The sequence below is a fragment of the Amphiura filiformis genome, chromosome 15, assembly GCF_039555335.1.
Source record: "Amphiura filiformis chromosome 15, Afil_fr2py, whole genome shotgun sequence".
NCBI lineage: Eukaryota > Metazoa > Echinodermata > Ophiuroidea > Amphilepidida > Amphiuridae > Amphiura > Amphiura filiformis.
In genome coordinates this window covers 35,203,839-35,221,045 of record NC_092642.1, presented here as the reverse complement: position 1 = coordinate 35,221,045, position 17,207 = coordinate 35,203,839, and the positions used below count along the sequence as shown (strand labels likewise).

General features: G+C 36.2%; 2 protein-coding genes across 2 annotated transcripts; one reads left to right on the top strand and one right to left on the bottom strand.

Moving 5' to 3' along the window:
• The first annotated feature begins 588 nt into the window (after positions 1-588).
• On the top strand, positions 589-5,352 carry LOC140170912 (uncharacterized). The gene has a single exon (XM_072194112.1). The coding sequence runs from the start codon at positions 589-591 to the stop codon at positions 5,350-5,352; it is 4,764 nt and encodes a 1,587-aa protein (XP_072050213.1).
• A 3,121-nt stretch (positions 5,353-8,473) lies between these two features.
• Positions 8,474-9,808, bottom strand: LOC140170911 (uncharacterized protein F54H12.2-like). Its single transcript, XM_072194111.1, has one exon. The coding sequence runs from the start codon at positions 9,806-9,808 to the stop codon at positions 8,474-8,476; it is 1,335 nt and encodes a 444-aa protein (XP_072050212.1).
• Positions 9,809-17,207: the final 7,399 nt, after the last annotated feature.

Sequence of the window (17,207 nt, the reverse complement as noted above, 5' to 3'; positions counted from 1 at the left end):
CCTTCAGAATTTGGGAACGTTCATTACTTGTAATTTAGAACAACTTGAAAGTGTTAATACTTCAAATGGAGCAAAAGATTGTCAAAAGTTTGTATCTGAGAGAGCTGTACAACAATACCAGCAACAACAACAACAGTGTGGATTGGTTTAAAGACGCATCATCGAAAGTAGATATACAGCGGATATATCTGATATACATACAGATATATGTTAAATTAAACATATTAAAACTAAACCTGAAAGACGTGTTCAGTATCACGGATGCCTACAAATATTTTTTGTTGGAAGGACCACTAACTGTATCACTCTTGAAAGAGCTTGTAGAAAACACTTGGTTGTCGGATATATGTAAGGAAGCTATTAAGAAGGCTGAAGGAAAATTGTCAGCGCTTGAAAACAGGCTTACACAAAAGGTAAGTGTTATTACATGTATTTATTTGTTGTCAAATGAGGATTAATTTTATTAACACAGAAACTATAATTATAGTAATTAGTAAGAGTCAGGGACGCTTGTTAAGCTCAAGGTTTATTTTGGTCAATTTGGATAATTCTATTTTTTATGCTCTTTTGTTGTACACAGTAACGACCATGACCGACAACAACCAGGGCACAAGCCGCAAGGCCCAGGGCGAAGAAAGTACGGATAGTGAGAGTGTACACGAAGAAGAATTGCAAGGTATTTCTAGTGGTCATGACAAAACTATAAAAGCAACCAATAAAACGAGAAAACTCAAAAGCAAAACAGGGAAACGCAAAAGCAAAAATGGGAAACGAAAATTCAAAACGAATTACAGTGTAAGCGATTCATCGGAAGATGAATCAAATAAACAGGCTAGGAAGAAGTTAAAGTCTAAACATGTTGTTTGGTCCTCCGACGATGATTTTGTTGACAAACCTAACGCTATCAAACGAAATTCACCGCGTAAAACCATTGTCGAAGATAACCAAGAAAAACAAGAACATGTCCCTCATTGGAAAAAACGATTAGCTATTAGAAGACGTAAGCGCGCTGAAATTGCAAAATCTAGAAAAACTTTAACTAAGCGAGAAAAGAAAAAACAACTAAAAGAAAAAATGTACAAAAACAAGAGGGAAAAACATTTGGCCAAACAACAGGAACTCAAAAAACAAAAAGAACTGGACAGGTTATTTCAAGAGGAATTGAGACGACACAAGAGAGACTTGGACCGTTCCATAAACCTGGAACGTTCAACTCATAAAAGACATCCAAATTTTAATTCAACGGAAACAGAATTCAGACTCTCATTTTCAAATTTAGACAACATTAACTCTTTTTCAGGAATACAAGAGCAAATCGAACTGCTCTTTGAGAGAGCCATCGAGAGAGCTCTTGACCAATTAAACGTGTCTCAAGACGATTCTATACGTATAATATTGACCAATCCATCTTTGGATAGAACGATATCAATGTCATTCGCACAGATGAGTCAATTTGACATAGCTCAGCACCTTCTAACCAAATTAGAAAAAATTATTCAGAGTAATGAAAATTTTCATTTCCTAGCAGACATGCGTTTAATCATAGTAGTGTCTCATAAGCCAAAACAAAAGGGCGGACATTTTGCAAGGAGAACTACCCTCTCAATCAAAAAATATTTGCAAAAGAAGAAGGCAATAGTTGTTATTAAAAACAGGAATGATGACATGTGCTTTGCTAGGGCATTAGCCGTAACCATTGCCATGTCAGAAAAGAAAGAAAACCAAATTGATCGTAAGACATACAACAAGATCGTAAATGGTAGGCCTGAGCAATATTGGCGCGCCTTTGCGTTACACGATAAGGCTAGTGTGGAGATGGGTGTACTATGTGGTAAGAATGAGTGGTCTAAATTTCAAGAGGTATTGGAGAGGGAACATCCCAAAAAGTACGGGATTAATGTTTGGGTTATGGGTGATTATCCAAAGAACAAACAAATTTATGTTGGATCTCCAACCTCAGAAAAACAATTACATGTGTTGCACGTTGATAATCATTATCATGCTATCAACAGTATAACAGGCTTTCTTTGTAAAAACTATTATTGTCCACATTGTAACAAAGGTTATCAAGAGAAGGGTAAACATCAATGTCTTAACACGTGTCAAAGATGTCGTAAGGACAATTGCGATGGTGATTTGAGATGCACAAACTGTAACAGATACTTCAACTCGGAACAAAGTCTTGCATTTCATCTGCGTAATGTTAAATGTCAAACTGTCATTCAAGAACAAAATTTAAAGTACTGCAATATGTGTAATAGGCATTTCAAATCCATTAAGTGTCTTTCAAACCATTTGATGAAGAGTAAGAAGAAAAAGGTAAGTGTCTGTGATTTGTACAAAAAGTGTAAAGACTGTGGAGTCACTTATAACAAGAAAAAGTATCAAAATGAAGATGATCGTGATGACAATGATTCCCGTTTGACGAAACACCAATGTGATGAGGTTTCGTGTTTCATATGCAATGGTATTTACCCACCCGATCACGTGTGTTACATACGTAAAATTGCATCAGATACGGAACAAAAAGGTAAAAAGAAACCAAAACATATAGAAAATAAAGAAGATGAGAATACCAAAGATGACGATGAGTTGGACTTGGATGATTGTCCAGATAGTGATGATGATGAGATGGAGTATGATGCAATATCAACGAAAGTTGATAAGAAAGGTCAAAATTATAAATATATCTTCTTTGACTTTGAGAGTATGTTCCAAAATGATGAACATGTACCTAACCTATGCGTGTGTCAGTGGAGATGTGAGGTTTGTTTGCGTAATGAAAAGGATCAAACTCCCAGAGATGAAAGTTACGTAATTCTCAACCCCAATGAAGAAGCCGAGAGTGAGGTAGATGTGAAATACCCCGTTGATAGTTGTAGATGTGGAAAAGAGAGACAGAAAATTTTCCAAGGACCAAACACCAAGGCAGAGTTTGCCAAATTTCTATTGTCAGACTATAACCAAGATACCATAGTAATAAGTCATAACGGTAAGGCTTACGACAATATTTTTGCTTTAAATGAATTTTTAAAATGCAAAGGTGTGCTTCCGGACGTAATCTTTACAGGTGGTAAAATCATGTGTTTGAAAATACAAGCCATAAACCTAAAAATGATAGACTCTCACAACTTTTGCACGATGCCACTAAGTCAATTTCCCAAAACATTTCAACTTACAGAACTTAAAAAAGGTTACTTCCCATATTTTTGGAATACTCCAGAGCATCAAGATTATATAGGTGAACTACCCCCAATAGAAGCGTATGGAGCATCATCAATGAAACCGGACGCAAGGAAATCATTCCTTGAGTGGTATAAGAAACAAAAAGACGCGGGTATACAATTTCATCTGCAGGAAGAATTGCGTGAATACTGTGTTAGTGATGTCACGATACTAACTCAGGGTTGTTTGAAATTTAGGGACATTTTCATGGAAGCATCGATCAATGAAAATGTAGTGGGTGACTGTGGAGTTGATGTTTTCAAAACATGTATAACAATTGCCTCAGCATGTAGTTATATCTACAGACGTAACTTCATGCCTGAAAAATCGATCGCTATTCTTCCTCCAGATGGGTTTGTTGGAAACACTTTGCAATCAAAAAAAGCCTTGCAATGGCTTTACTATCAAGAACAAACCAGAAATATACAAATACAACATTATGGTCGGGGGAAAGAAGTGAAGATATTAGGTAAGTATAGGGTAGATGGTATACATGGGAAAACCGTTTTTAGTTTCATGGGAGACTATTGGCATGGAAATCTGAGAAAGTACAAGTCTAAAACCTTGAACAAAAAGGTAGGTCGTACTATGGGGGAGCTTAATCTTGATACTATGGATAGAAAACGAGAGATAGAACAGGCTGGTTACAAAGTGATTGCTATTTGGGAAGACGAATTTGATGAGATGTTGAAGGATGAACGTGTACAACACATTCTTCGAGATTTCAACTATCAGGAACCCCTAAAGCCCCGAGATGCGTATTTTGGCGGTCGTACAGGGGCAACAAAATTATATTACAAGGCAAAAGAGGATGAGCTCTTAAGATATTATGATGTAACCAGCCTCTATCCATTTACAATGTATGATATGGACTTCCCTGTAGGAAAACACGAGATCATCACAGATCCAGCGGATCAAAACATATCGTCTTACTTTGGCCTTGCAAAAGTGACAGTGCTCCCTCCTCAAAATCTATATCATCCAGTACTACCCTTTAGATGTAATAACAAGTTACTATTTACATTATGTCGAACATGCGGTGAAATAAATACATCCCCTAAAGTGGAAAAGGATGAGAGTTATATAATCCGCAAATGCTCACACGATGTTGAAAAACGACAGTGGACAGGTACGTATACTACCATTGAACTTGAAGAAGCTGTAAGGGAAGGGTATTTGATACAACGGATTCACCAGGTATGGCACTTTAAGAACAAATCAAGGGATCTTTTTAAACGATACATATCCACCTTTTTGAGATACAAACAAGAGAGTGGTGGATATCCCAAGGACTGCGTCACAGACAAAGAAAGAGAAGATTATGTTAGTGATTATTTACAACATCAAGGTATAGCGCTTAGACCCGACAAGATCAAAGTTAATCCAGGTTTAAGAGCCACTTCAAAAATGTGTTTGAATAGCTTATACGGTAAGTTTGGACAGAGAAATAATCTACCCAGCAAAAGGTACGTTGAAAACATAGGCCAACTTTGGTATCACTTAGATTCACCCGAGTATGAAGTGCACGATGTAAGATTCATATCTGACGATTGTGCGCAACTTCATTTCACCAAAGCGAATGAATTTGTACTTCCATCAAAACACACTAACGTCGTCATTGCTGCTTGGACTACCTCATTAGCGCGCCTTCAATTGTATAAATATCTAAAAGCTCTTCAAAGAAGGGTATGCTATTATGACACTGATTCCGTGATTTTTGTGTCTAAAAAAAACCCCCCTCCTGGTGAATATGAGCCCCTGTTAGGAAATTATCTCGGAGATCTCACCAACGAAATTTCAGGTGATGATGAAATGGAAGAATTTATAAGTGCTGGTAGTAAAAATTATACGTATAGATTGAAATCGGGAGAAACAGTATCAAAAGTTAGAGGTTTCACGCTTAACTTTCATGCTTCTCAACAGATTAACTTTGATTCTATCAAGGCAATGGTTTTAGGTGAAGGTCAACAAGAGATCGTTGTTCATAACGAGCATCAGATAGTTCGCAACATGTCAACTATAACAATACACAATAAACCTATGAGTAAAAAGTACAGAAAGGTTTTCAATAAACGTATACTAGAGAAGGGTTTTGACAGCTATCCTCACGGATATATTTTTGAATAGATGATATATCATTGGTTGTTTTTTAAAGTTTTATCAATAACTATCTAGAAATACAATACTTGTGATTTGCTTTTCATGTACAAATGCTTTAACTATCCTACTTTGATCAGCAGAAACTCAGTTTGAATTGTGAAGCGCAACAGACAATATGGACTTGAGGTTGAAAGCCCCATTTACAGCAATTGTAGCGGCAATGAGTGGCAGTGGAAAAACGTTCTTTGTTAAGAAACTGTTAGAGAATGCTGATCAGACTATCACACCACCTCCGGATGTTATCATTTGGTGTTACGCACAATATCAACCCGCTTATACTGAAATGAGTAAAACAATTCCGCAAATACAATTTGTTGAAGGACTCCCTGATGCTATTGAAAGCCAGTTTGACCCAAGAGTAAACAATTTGTTGATTTTGGATGATTTGATGAGCGAACTGTCCAACGATGTACGAATGGTCAACATGTTTACTAAAGGTAGTCATCACAAAAACCTTTCAGTTATTTTCATAACTCAGAACTTATTCCAGCAAGGAAAACACACACGCACGATGAGTTTAAACTCTCATTACTTTGTGCTCTTTAAAAATCCAAGAGACAGATCGCAAATCAGTTACCTGGCTAGACAAATGTTTCCAACCAAACCTAAATATTTACAAGAGAGTTTTGAAGATGCAACCAGAGAGCCATATTCTTACTTACTTATAGACTTAAAACCGGGTACACCGGACAACTTCCGTCTGCGCACAAACATTTTACCAGGTCAGACGCCATTTGTTTATGTTCCTAAAAATTGAACTTTAATAAACAGGTTCAATTGCTACAACTATTCAGTGTTCAACATGTCTCAGACTGTGAAGCAACGTGGTGACTTCTTAAAAGTACTCTCACGATGTAATGCAAAGCAGCGTAATGCTATTATCAAAACTGCAGATCCTATACTCATCAAAGCTATTGCTGAAATAGCTCTAAATACTTTAAAGGGCAATGTTGCTCTTACTCCGGCTCAGAAAAGACAACTCTCTCGTCATAAACGCACTCTTCGATCACTCGCGGATAAAAAGAAATCTTTGAACTCTAAAAAAAATATCTTGATACAGCGTGGTGGTTTTCTTGGTGTTTTGCTAAAAGCTATTGTACCAACAATTGCAAGTCTTCTACTGAAGTAGATACTTTTGAATTATGAATTTTACACGTAAGATGGCCGTGGTTCCAGTCGAGATGGTTGATCAATTGAAGGCGAGTCACACATCCGATCAACGACCTGCTAGTAAGAAGATGTCAACTTTGGACAATGAATTATCTGGAATAATGCAACGGCAAGATATGTCTGACTTTGATAAAGCATTACTTTACGAGGAAATTTTGAAGAAATATTTAACATTTCGCAAGCAAACTAGAAAACCATATTCAATTAGTGTGATTGACAATAAAAACATTGATCCTCTAGGAGGACCACCCGGAGAACCTGATTCACCCGAGGAATTACCGGAGGAAGGAGCTGTAGGAGATGTGGAACGTGTTACTACTTCTGAAGATGTATTGAAATTAATTCCTAAAAACTATAGAGCAAGATCTGAGAAAATATTGAATGTTGTTTCAAGAAATCCAAATGTACTTAGTTGGAACAATAATAATGAAGTACTCTTTAAAGGACAAACAATTGAGGGATCTAATATAGCAGATCTATTGTATGATATTGTACGACCTAAAGAACAAGAAGTGTCTCCAACTGGTTGGCGTGAATTTTCTAGGGGTTTAGCCAGTGTAAATATACCTGAGTATGTTATTGGGAATCCGCAAAAACGGAATTTAATTCAGGAGTTTAAACAAAAGGTGTTACAAGGAGAGTTGGATGACTCCATCAGATTTCTACCAACACCTCCTAAAGAGCAAAGAAAATCTAGAGTTCCCACTACGTCTATTTCTAAAAAGTCAAAGAGGGCTAGAAAGCAAGCATCCTCACGAGTAAGATGGGAAAAGTTGTAAATATATTGTGCACATATCTGATGATTATGTATGTATTAAGTATTTAAATATCAAACTTGTACTAATTATTCAGAAAATATTTGGCAATATTCAAATATTGTTTAAAAACCAATTAGTCTTGCTGACCTTAATTAAAGTATATTGGTTGACTATATATGTATTTTGTGAGGTAATAAATGTCGATGTCATAATAAGATAAATATAAAGATAATACCATATTACGTTAACATGGTTAAGTATTGAATTAATACAATAGTATATATACCTGTAAAATAGTATAGATCGGAATAATTTATGTATATAATACGTGTATGTGTTTGGGTTATGTGTGTCTTTGTGGAATCTATGGGTTTATTTAATCATAAGGGTGTATTTTCTTTAGTATAATCACAACAGATAATAAGACAAATATTAAAACAAAATATGTGTGTATCTTACAATGATATAGTTTATTAATAAAACAACATCTTCAACGTATTTTACTAGTCTACTGTCTTTACTTTATTTACACATCTATTTGTGTTAAAATACATTTAACATATTTATATTACAAACATTACATTTCTACCAATGCTTTAGCTATTTGGTTTAACAACATATCTTTATCATACACGTACGTAGGAATACTATATTTACCCCTGATGAAATTGTTTACAAGGTGATCATTTAAATCTTTATCGGATGTAAACATATCAGTGATATACTTTAACGATTTATTTCTACATTTATGCAACAAATAAAACAAACAGTATTGTCCACAGGTTGTTGAAAATGCTCCCTGCAATGCTACTCTGTTAAAATCCCATCTCTTGCTATTCCTTTTCAAAAAATCTATAAAACTTTGGCCATATTTTTGTGGTGGATGACCATAGGAATCAAAAAATTCCCCTACACCATGATGGTTGACATAAATAGCTACCCAATGAGATCCCGGTTTGTTTGAAGGATCAACATTTACAATACATGCTATGGGTAATTTCAATTGTGATCTTGGTAATTGATTAGAAGCAAATACACCAATAAACTGTGATTTAGCAAATGAATCATTTTCAAGAACCTGTTGCAATTCAAATGTATTCATTGTATTCTATACACTTTTTTTTTTTTCTCAAAAGTTCAATCTTCAAAAGTTCAAAATGTTACGAAGCTTGATCATATAACACGTTTCGTGATCTGTCAATCTCAATCATATTCTCAAACTCAGCATATATGATAACGTTCACTGTTTCTGGTAAGATATCTGCAAAGCCCAATTCCAAGCGTATAGATCCATTCTTTCGCAGTTGAAAGTGCGTGCTGGATGATATGTCTGGTGTGAAATCAAATCCCATCAAAGCATACCCAGAACTGTAGTCGTCCCTGTCTATGATACCACCAAAATCTTTGTAGAGTTTGTTGAGTCCAGTGTATAGTGTTTGATAGTTCAGAATGTACTCCTGACCACCATCAGCAAGGTACTTTGGGGTCAAAGGTCGTAGGGGTAGTTGTACACCATCCACGTATACGCCGCACTTGTTCAATGAAAAGTTTTGAAAGTTATATGGATTTTGAGTGTACGATCCGTTGAAAGCATTGTTTGATACAAGTCCAACCACAATTCTTTTGGGAATTTGCCCCGTAAATAACCCCTCCTTCGTTATGGAAAGGTCGCCAGCAGGTATTGTGAATGATTTGATCTGCACTCGGGACACTGGATACTTGGCGGTCCCCCTCTCGAGAGCTTTAGCGTGTGCTAACACTATACCAGGGTTGAGAGTTACTCTTCTGACTAGTAGCGAGGCTCCAACAATTTTCACTTTGTAAGCGGGGTTGTTGGTTGAACTCATCAAGCAAAATGATTCTTTAGCTCGATGTAGCTTCAATTTAAGGTCCACATTGTTGAGTAGATACTTGCCTTGAAAGCAAATATCAGCATGAAGGGGACCCGACATGTCTATGACCTTACTCCCAGCTGAAAACGTAGCACGTTTCTTGAGACCCTTGTTATCGTCAGGTGAATCCGTTAATGGATTGGCAACATTCATCTTTCCAGCTGTATCTTTGTACATCAAGGAAGCAGTCATTTGTGATTGTTGCGTGTCTTTGCTGTAGTTCAAAAGTGTTTCAAGATAGGCTCTGTACCCATACGTGCTGCTAGACTGCGATACCAACATCCCATTAAGGGATACATCCAACTGGGAGAATAAACTCTGCATGAACAAATTCACAGGTCCTACAGTTTCACCATCTGCTAAGTTTGTTCCGTCAGCTTTAACAAGTTTAGCTTTTATCTGTAGTATTGTACTACTAAGATCAACATATTCATCCGTACCGTCAATGTTGAACTCAATAGGTGCTGTGTCAGAATTCAAAGTGGTGATGGGGAAAAATTCCGTCCACTTTCCGTTCATTATGCTTGTTTGGGTTGGTGGTACTGTAAACAGATCTAACTGTGATAGGGTACATTCACAACTCTGATCGTGAATAAATGCCATTATGTCTTCTCGGTGTAAAAATGATTAGTATCCAAATATGTCAGGTTCTCTGAATCTGTTCCTCTTGCCAACTTTACGTCGAATGACATTTGTTGTAGGTCGTCTCCTATTTATACCAACACCTCGGCTCATGGTGGTTCTGTGACCACCACGTTGTGATGCAGATCGTGCTTGCCGTACAGCCTGAGAACCTAATTTTTTTTGCAGCCTGTTTTGCTCTGCTTTTCACGGATGACTTAATATTTTTACCACTCAAGGCATCTTGGAGGATGTCAGCTCCACTTTCTAAAACTGTTTTGCCTACAGCCTTGGCACCTCGTTTTAAGAAGGGTAAGGCAGATCTAAAGAGACCTCCCAAAATATTTCCCAATCCATAACCATACTGTTGACTTCCATGATACACTGGAATTCCAGTTCCAACTTGATTCATATAGTATGTGTCGTAAAACGACGAGCTCTGGTATGGGTGTGTGTGCATGATTAGAATCTGTTCAACTCTGACCTCTGTCTAAAGTGTAGCTTCGCAATAACAATCCCACCTCCGAATGAGACAACATCGCCAAAACCATTACTTATATTGATTTCAATTGTCTCAATATCGTTTGTCTTTAGTGGGATGTAGTGAAGATGGTCGTATGATTTTGTAATAACTTCACCAATTTCACCATGTGGAACTGCAATTGTTCTTAACAATGGAACATGATCATCACCAACAATAGTCGAATCAACTATATCACTGTACAAATAAAACACATGGTATCCTCTGTTTACATCTATTGTATCTATACCATCACTATTTTCTAGTGTGATTTCATTTCTTCTATATCCCAATTGTCTGGCTAACTGTTTGCTCAAGATTACTGAGCTGGTTGGATCCCCAATATCTGCTCTACATCTCCTAGAATAATTACGCTCCTTGAAGAAGACTTTAATATCATCGGGCTCGGCGGCTCTCTTTATACCTTTGTTGACTTCGTGAATAAGTTGTTTGTTATTGTAAAAACCTTCTGGTAACTTAAATTCCGTGGAAAACTCTGCCGTGGTTGCATCGTGTATATACAATACAGAGGCCATGTTTCTAGCCACGTTGAAAAATGTATGAGTGTAAGTTATTTCTGTCAGAGCTACCTCCCATCGACCCCTTAGTTGTATAGGGGCAGCCAATCTTGTTTTGAAATTCCCTGGTGTGTTATTTGGAAATATATTCAAAGAATTGTCACTTGGTAATGTAACGTAAAAATCACGACCTGCCATGATGATGGTTTAAATGCAACTATTTGTCTTCTTAATCACCTATCTTTTTTATATCATCAATCCACGAGTTAAACTTATCGCTGTAGCCTTGCCACTTTACCAGATATTGAACTTTTCCATCTTTCTTTCTTTTTCGCAACACTTTTTCAATACGATATAATGTATCTGTTGGTTTTATAACTTTTTGCAGTTCTGCCTCGTAAAAGGTACCCTCTATGATTTCATTATTGTAATCTTTTAATCTATACACTGGAGGTCTTCGTGCGTAGCGAGCATGAACAGTAAATATTTCGTCAGAAAAATTTGGTAAATACCCTTTCTCAAATGTCATTTTGACTTTTGAAATTCTTACATTATCACCAACCTCAAACATAAATTTAAAAGTATCTTTAGGTTCATCATATAAAGCTCGCCAAACTTTGTTTTCGTTATTCTTGCTCACGGAACTGGGTGCCATCTTAATACTACTATGGTATGAATTGTTGTAACTCTTTACGAGCTTGGGAAGTACATCCAAATATTTCAACGTTGATTTGTCTGTGAAATACCTATACATTTTATTTTTAAGAGTTCTGTTAAATCTTTCCACAATGGATGCTTTTGTTTCATTTCCAGTAGTAAAAAAATGAATTCCCATTTCTCTTAGCAACTTTTGGAACTGTCTATTGGTAAACTCTGTACCCCGATCAGTTTGAATTTTCTCTGGTTTACGCCCGGTTGAAAGAATAGACTTGAAGGCTTTGACCAATGTATTTCCTGACTTATCTTTCAAAGGAATCACCCAAGCGAACTTGGATAATATGTCAATACAGCATAATAAAAATTTGTTACCTTTGTTATGACGGCTCAGAGAAGAAAGGTCAACCAAATCGAGTTGCCATTGTTCATCAATAACCGAAACAATGACCCTGTTTCTTTTAAATTTACGTTTGGGTTGTTTATGTAAAGTATATACATCTTGTTGTTGCAACCATTTTACAATCTCTTTAACAACAGGTTTGACCCTTCCATCCTGTTTTACAGCTCGATATAAAGCTTGTATACCACCGTAACTTGCTGGGTGTTCGGGGTTGTAGTATATATCGTTTAAAACATTTGGAAGATCAGACATGATGCCAAACTTTTATTAGATTATACCTCTAAGACCTTAAAATACACAATGAGGACACAGAGTAATGAGACTCACACATATATGTTTTTTTTTGTTTTTTTTTTTTCTTTTTTCCATTCACACAATACAATTATTATTTCAATAAACAATCGACATCAAAGATATATAATTATATACAAATATTATAATAAGAATAGTACGTTTAAGTATAATTTATGATATTTGTTTACAGTGTTACACATATTGTTCAACTTTGTTCGTTTGTATAATTAGTCAAACAGATTTATTGTCGCTTTTATATATGCGTTATATTTGTTTGAGTAACCATACAACTCCAAACATACATACAGATATGATTGATATTTTTATAAAGGTATCTTTACACTCATTAGCACGCTCAATATCATAAATCAATTCCATTGCATGACAAAAGGGTGTAGAATTCATACATATATCAATAACATTTTCCACAACTAGTGGGTACTTTTCTTCAGAGATATCTTTACATATTTCAGAGACGTACATAAAAAAAGTAATAGTTCTTGAAATATACTCTTTTTCTGTGCTAACGTTTACATACAATGCTGACAGTAATGTCTCTACATTTGAACGCTGTTGTAAAAATTTATTTATTTCAAAACGTTCAACTAGTTTGATCTCATAACATATTTCATCAGAGATACGTTTAGTTATTTTGAAAAAATCACTTTGCTTTCCTTTAACATTTTTATTTACTCTATACAACATCAAGTTCAACAAGAGTTCTTTAGTCTTCTTTTCCATGGCTTTCCTCTTGTACATCTCCATTGTCGTCTGATGAGACCACGTGTTCCGTAAAGAAATCCAAATAGTGTATGTTACGAATCAGCTGGTGTATATTGGGTTCAGTTTTAAACACAGCGTTTGTTACTTTTTCGGGTGGTAGAAGATCAAGCATACAACTTTGAAAGTCACTGAGATACCACTCTTTCACACAGTCGTCCAGAACAGTATCAACATCCACTTCAGGAATAGGATCGTTGAGTCCAAGTTGTGGCAAACAAATTTCATACAGATACTTTGTATTTTCAAAGTACTTGCTCCTCACAAATCTGGCCGATTTATCAAAGAGTTCTACCAATGTCGATTCTCCGGTGATAACAGACAGCTCATTTTTCCATGGAAAACTTAGCTCCAATTCCTCTGGCTGTGGAAAGTCCGGTTGGTCTGCCCCTTGCTTACAACAACGTAGGAATGTGCTGTTAATGGCTACTGATAGGAAACGTGTCAATATATATCGCAAAAGTTTCTGCATAGTCTGAACAACCTCTTCTTCAGACATCATATCTGCATTAGCTGTGTGTTTCTCCATAGTCATGATAGTGTTAGTTACCACTCTTGTGCACGTAAAACTCAATTATAAGAAAAAATCATAGAACCTCTCCATTTTATACATGTTGAAACACGTAATGTCTATTTATAAAGGTATGACGTCATGTTACAGTTATGGTTCATAAACGTTCACTGAACAAGTTGTAACAAGTTTCTGTCACGATGATTGATCAATTATTGTCTTCTTTCGCAGCATGACTTATAGCTGACATGTTTTTCTTCAAGACTTGAAACTCATCCAGAGACAAGCAAACACCTTGCTTCGTTGGATACCAACTCCCCTTGTTAGATTTTCGAAAGTGGTTCCTAATGTGTATGTACTTCTTTCCTCTGAAAGTTTTCACCACTGCATGTTTGGATTTCAATTCATTACGACCAAGAGGTAGTCGATACAACTCGCGTTCATTAGATGGTTCCTCCTTAACACCTGCTTCAACATCAACGGCTATGCTGCTTGTGTTGTTTTTCTTAGATGTTGTGGTGTGAAGTTCTTTCAAATCTCCAAACAACTTTGGAATATGATGATCCATTGTAGTCATGTTTTTGGAGTTATCATTAATATGTAAATCTCCAAACAACTTTGGCAGTGGAAGATCCATCTCGGTTAAATTTTCGTTGCTCTTTGCATTTATTGGAAAACTGTAATTTCCTGCAAACTCCATCTTTGTTTCGTTTTGCTACAGTGATGATCGCTGAGAGAACTTAATAATGATATACTTTATTCTGAGAAAATCTTCATGTTATATACAAAATCCGTTCTATTTTTAGACATAACATCATCTTCTCAAAAATAAATATGACATCATCAACTGTGCAGCTGCTCTCGTTTCGTAATCCTTTGTTTCTGCAAATATAATAAAAAAACAAACAAAAACACAGTTGTAAATAAAGGTGTCCTAGCGCGTAATCTTATAAAAAAAGTATTCAAGATTTGATTAAAATCACAAAATATGTATTATTTACGAAGAGAGTAATAATCTGTATATAAATGAAGCAAATTTACCTATTCTTATTCATCCATGTCTTCGTAAAAACCCTCATCTGTGTCCGAATACTCCTCTACAAATGGTTGTATATGAAGTGGTGGTGGATATGGGTGTGGCATTTGAACAGCCGCATGCACTGCTGCAATCATATCAGGATCATCCTGATATAAAAGTTCCCAGGGTGGTGGATGATTTTGATGCATAGCTATTACAGCTGGTTCTGGTGCGTTGATCGGTATGGTTAAGGAAAGGGTCTCTACATTTATTGTCTCTTGTTGGGCATCTTCCCCAAATAACGCTAGTAAATCTTCTCGCTCATTTCCCGTCAAAAAGTACAATTCTCCATAATCATTTGCGAGCCAAAAGATGCCCTCCGTTTCAGCAAACATCGGTCCCTCACCATAGTAAACAGAACCGATGTGGAAAAAATGAACCCCATTCCGCAGAATTGAAAACAATTCCTCCTCCACCGCATTGATTTCTATGGTGTTCAAAAACTGTTCGACAGTTACAGCACCTATACAGAACAAAAAGAATAACACAAATTAGTTTTGCTTACTTTAATGAGAAAACAATTTAAAGGTATAATATGTTCGATTTTTTTAAAAACATGATATAGATATATATATATATATAGTTATAGAGAATTATACATACCCTGTTCTGGTGTATATGTCCTAGCGCGGAATCGTATGTGTGCCAAAAGTGTATCCAATGATACATGAGCTTTTTCAGCAAATACGGCTGCCATTTTTTCAATGATGATTAAAAGTTTTCTAGTTGATACAAGTTGACGGAATGCGAGTAATACATTTGTAGAGCAAGATCACGCTTATATAGACATAAGGCTGTAAAAGTCATTATTGACTTCCAATTCAAAATCATTCACTCTAAAAGGGTATCAAATAGTGAGCGGTCAAGTTGATCTAACAATTATATTAACAAGCGGTTAATTGCAAACCTTGACTTTTCTTTAATTCAAAACTTCTTTAAGACAATGCCATAAACACAGGTGTGTTCGAGTTTCAGATCTTACATCTTTGTTCAATTCTTCAATTTATTTTAATTCCAACTTCTTTGACATAATCCCAGGTGTTTTGGAGGACATCTCTACTTAAAACAAAAATAATTATATTCAATTTATCTTAATTTCAACTTCTTTGACATAATCCCAGGTGTTTTGGAGGACATCTCTACTTAAAACAAAAGAATTATATTATCAGATGCAAAACTTGCGGGCAGTTGAAAACCCTGACTTTTCTTCAATTCACTCTTCTTTGACACGATCCCAGGTGTTTTGGGGGACACTTTTACTTAAAACAAAAGAATTATATTAACAAACAAGTTATAACGTGTTCAGCGACCTTGTCCATGACGCTTCGCGCCACCATTTCAGGGGGGAGGGGCAGGGGGAGGGGGAGGAAGAGGTCATAGGGCGATTTGTGTTGAAGACAACCCTATAGTAGTGGTGGTGATTTTAGGATGTCGCCAATGGAAAGAGCGCCCTCACATTACCCATGATATGGATTTATCTCAAAATGTCCAAATTTCAAGTTAGATCGTTTTACCAAATCAGGGCCGATAATAATAATGTCTTCCACACCCTCAACAGCAGTAGTAGATAACATAGCAAGTATGTCATCCACAACCTCATCACCAGTATAGATAGCTGGTAATCTACAATGTCAAAAGCAGTAGATAGCTCACCAAGTATGTCATCCACACTCTCATCAGTATAATGTAACATGTATGTCATCTATATATACCCTCATCAGCAGTAGATAGCATACAAAGTGTGTAATCTTCAATATCAGTAGATAGCATGCCAGGTATGTCATCCACACCCTCGTCAGCAGTACATAGCATACCAGATATGTCATCCACACCCTCATCAGCAGTAGATAGCATACCAGGTATGTCATCCACACCCTCATCAGCAGTAGATAGCATACCAGGTATGTCATCCACACCCTCATCAGCAGTAGATAGCATACCAGGTATGTCATCCACACCCTCATCAGCAGTAGATAGCATACCAGGTATGTCATCCACACCCTCATCAGCAGTAGATAGCATACCAGGTATGTCATCCACACCCTCGTCAGCAGTAGATAGCATACCAAGTATGTCATCCACACCCTCATCAGCAGTAGATAGCATACCAGGTATGTCATCCACACCCTCATCAGCAGTAGATAGCATACAAAGTATGTCATCCACGTCTTTATCAGCAGCAGTAAGCATATACCAAGTATGTCACATACTACCTGATCAGCAGTATAGATAGCATCATTAGTAGATAGCATACCATTTTGTGTTGACTAATTATTTAGACCCAGCCCCTCACCGTGGAGTTGCCACCCTTTACAAAAATATCCTATAGTTACGCCACTGCTTGCAATGTTTCTATAACGTTTAACATGATTATTATTAAACGTATAAATTAACACGTTAAAGTGTTAACATAAAGTGTTATCAGTTATCCATGATTATGGACAAGAATGCATGACTCATCAAAATATAACATAAGATCCACATCATGACTCATCAAAAATGCAACATAAGATCCACATCATTATGTAGATTATTGTTATAACAAGTCATAAAGCTATCAATTCGTTAATTTTAAGAGGGTCAAATTATGATGCATTTTGAAGAAATAAGGTTTCTATGAACA

Bases quoted from the DNA above. Each gene is read 5' to 3' on its own strand.
- LOC140170911 (XM_072194111.1), bottom strand. From the start codon at position 9,808: ATGGCATTTATTCACGATCAGAGTTGTGAATGTACCCTATCACAGTTA.
- LOC140170912 (XM_072194112.1), top strand. From the start codon at position 589: ATGACCGACAACAACCAGGGCACAAGCCGCAAGGCCCAGGGCGAAGAA.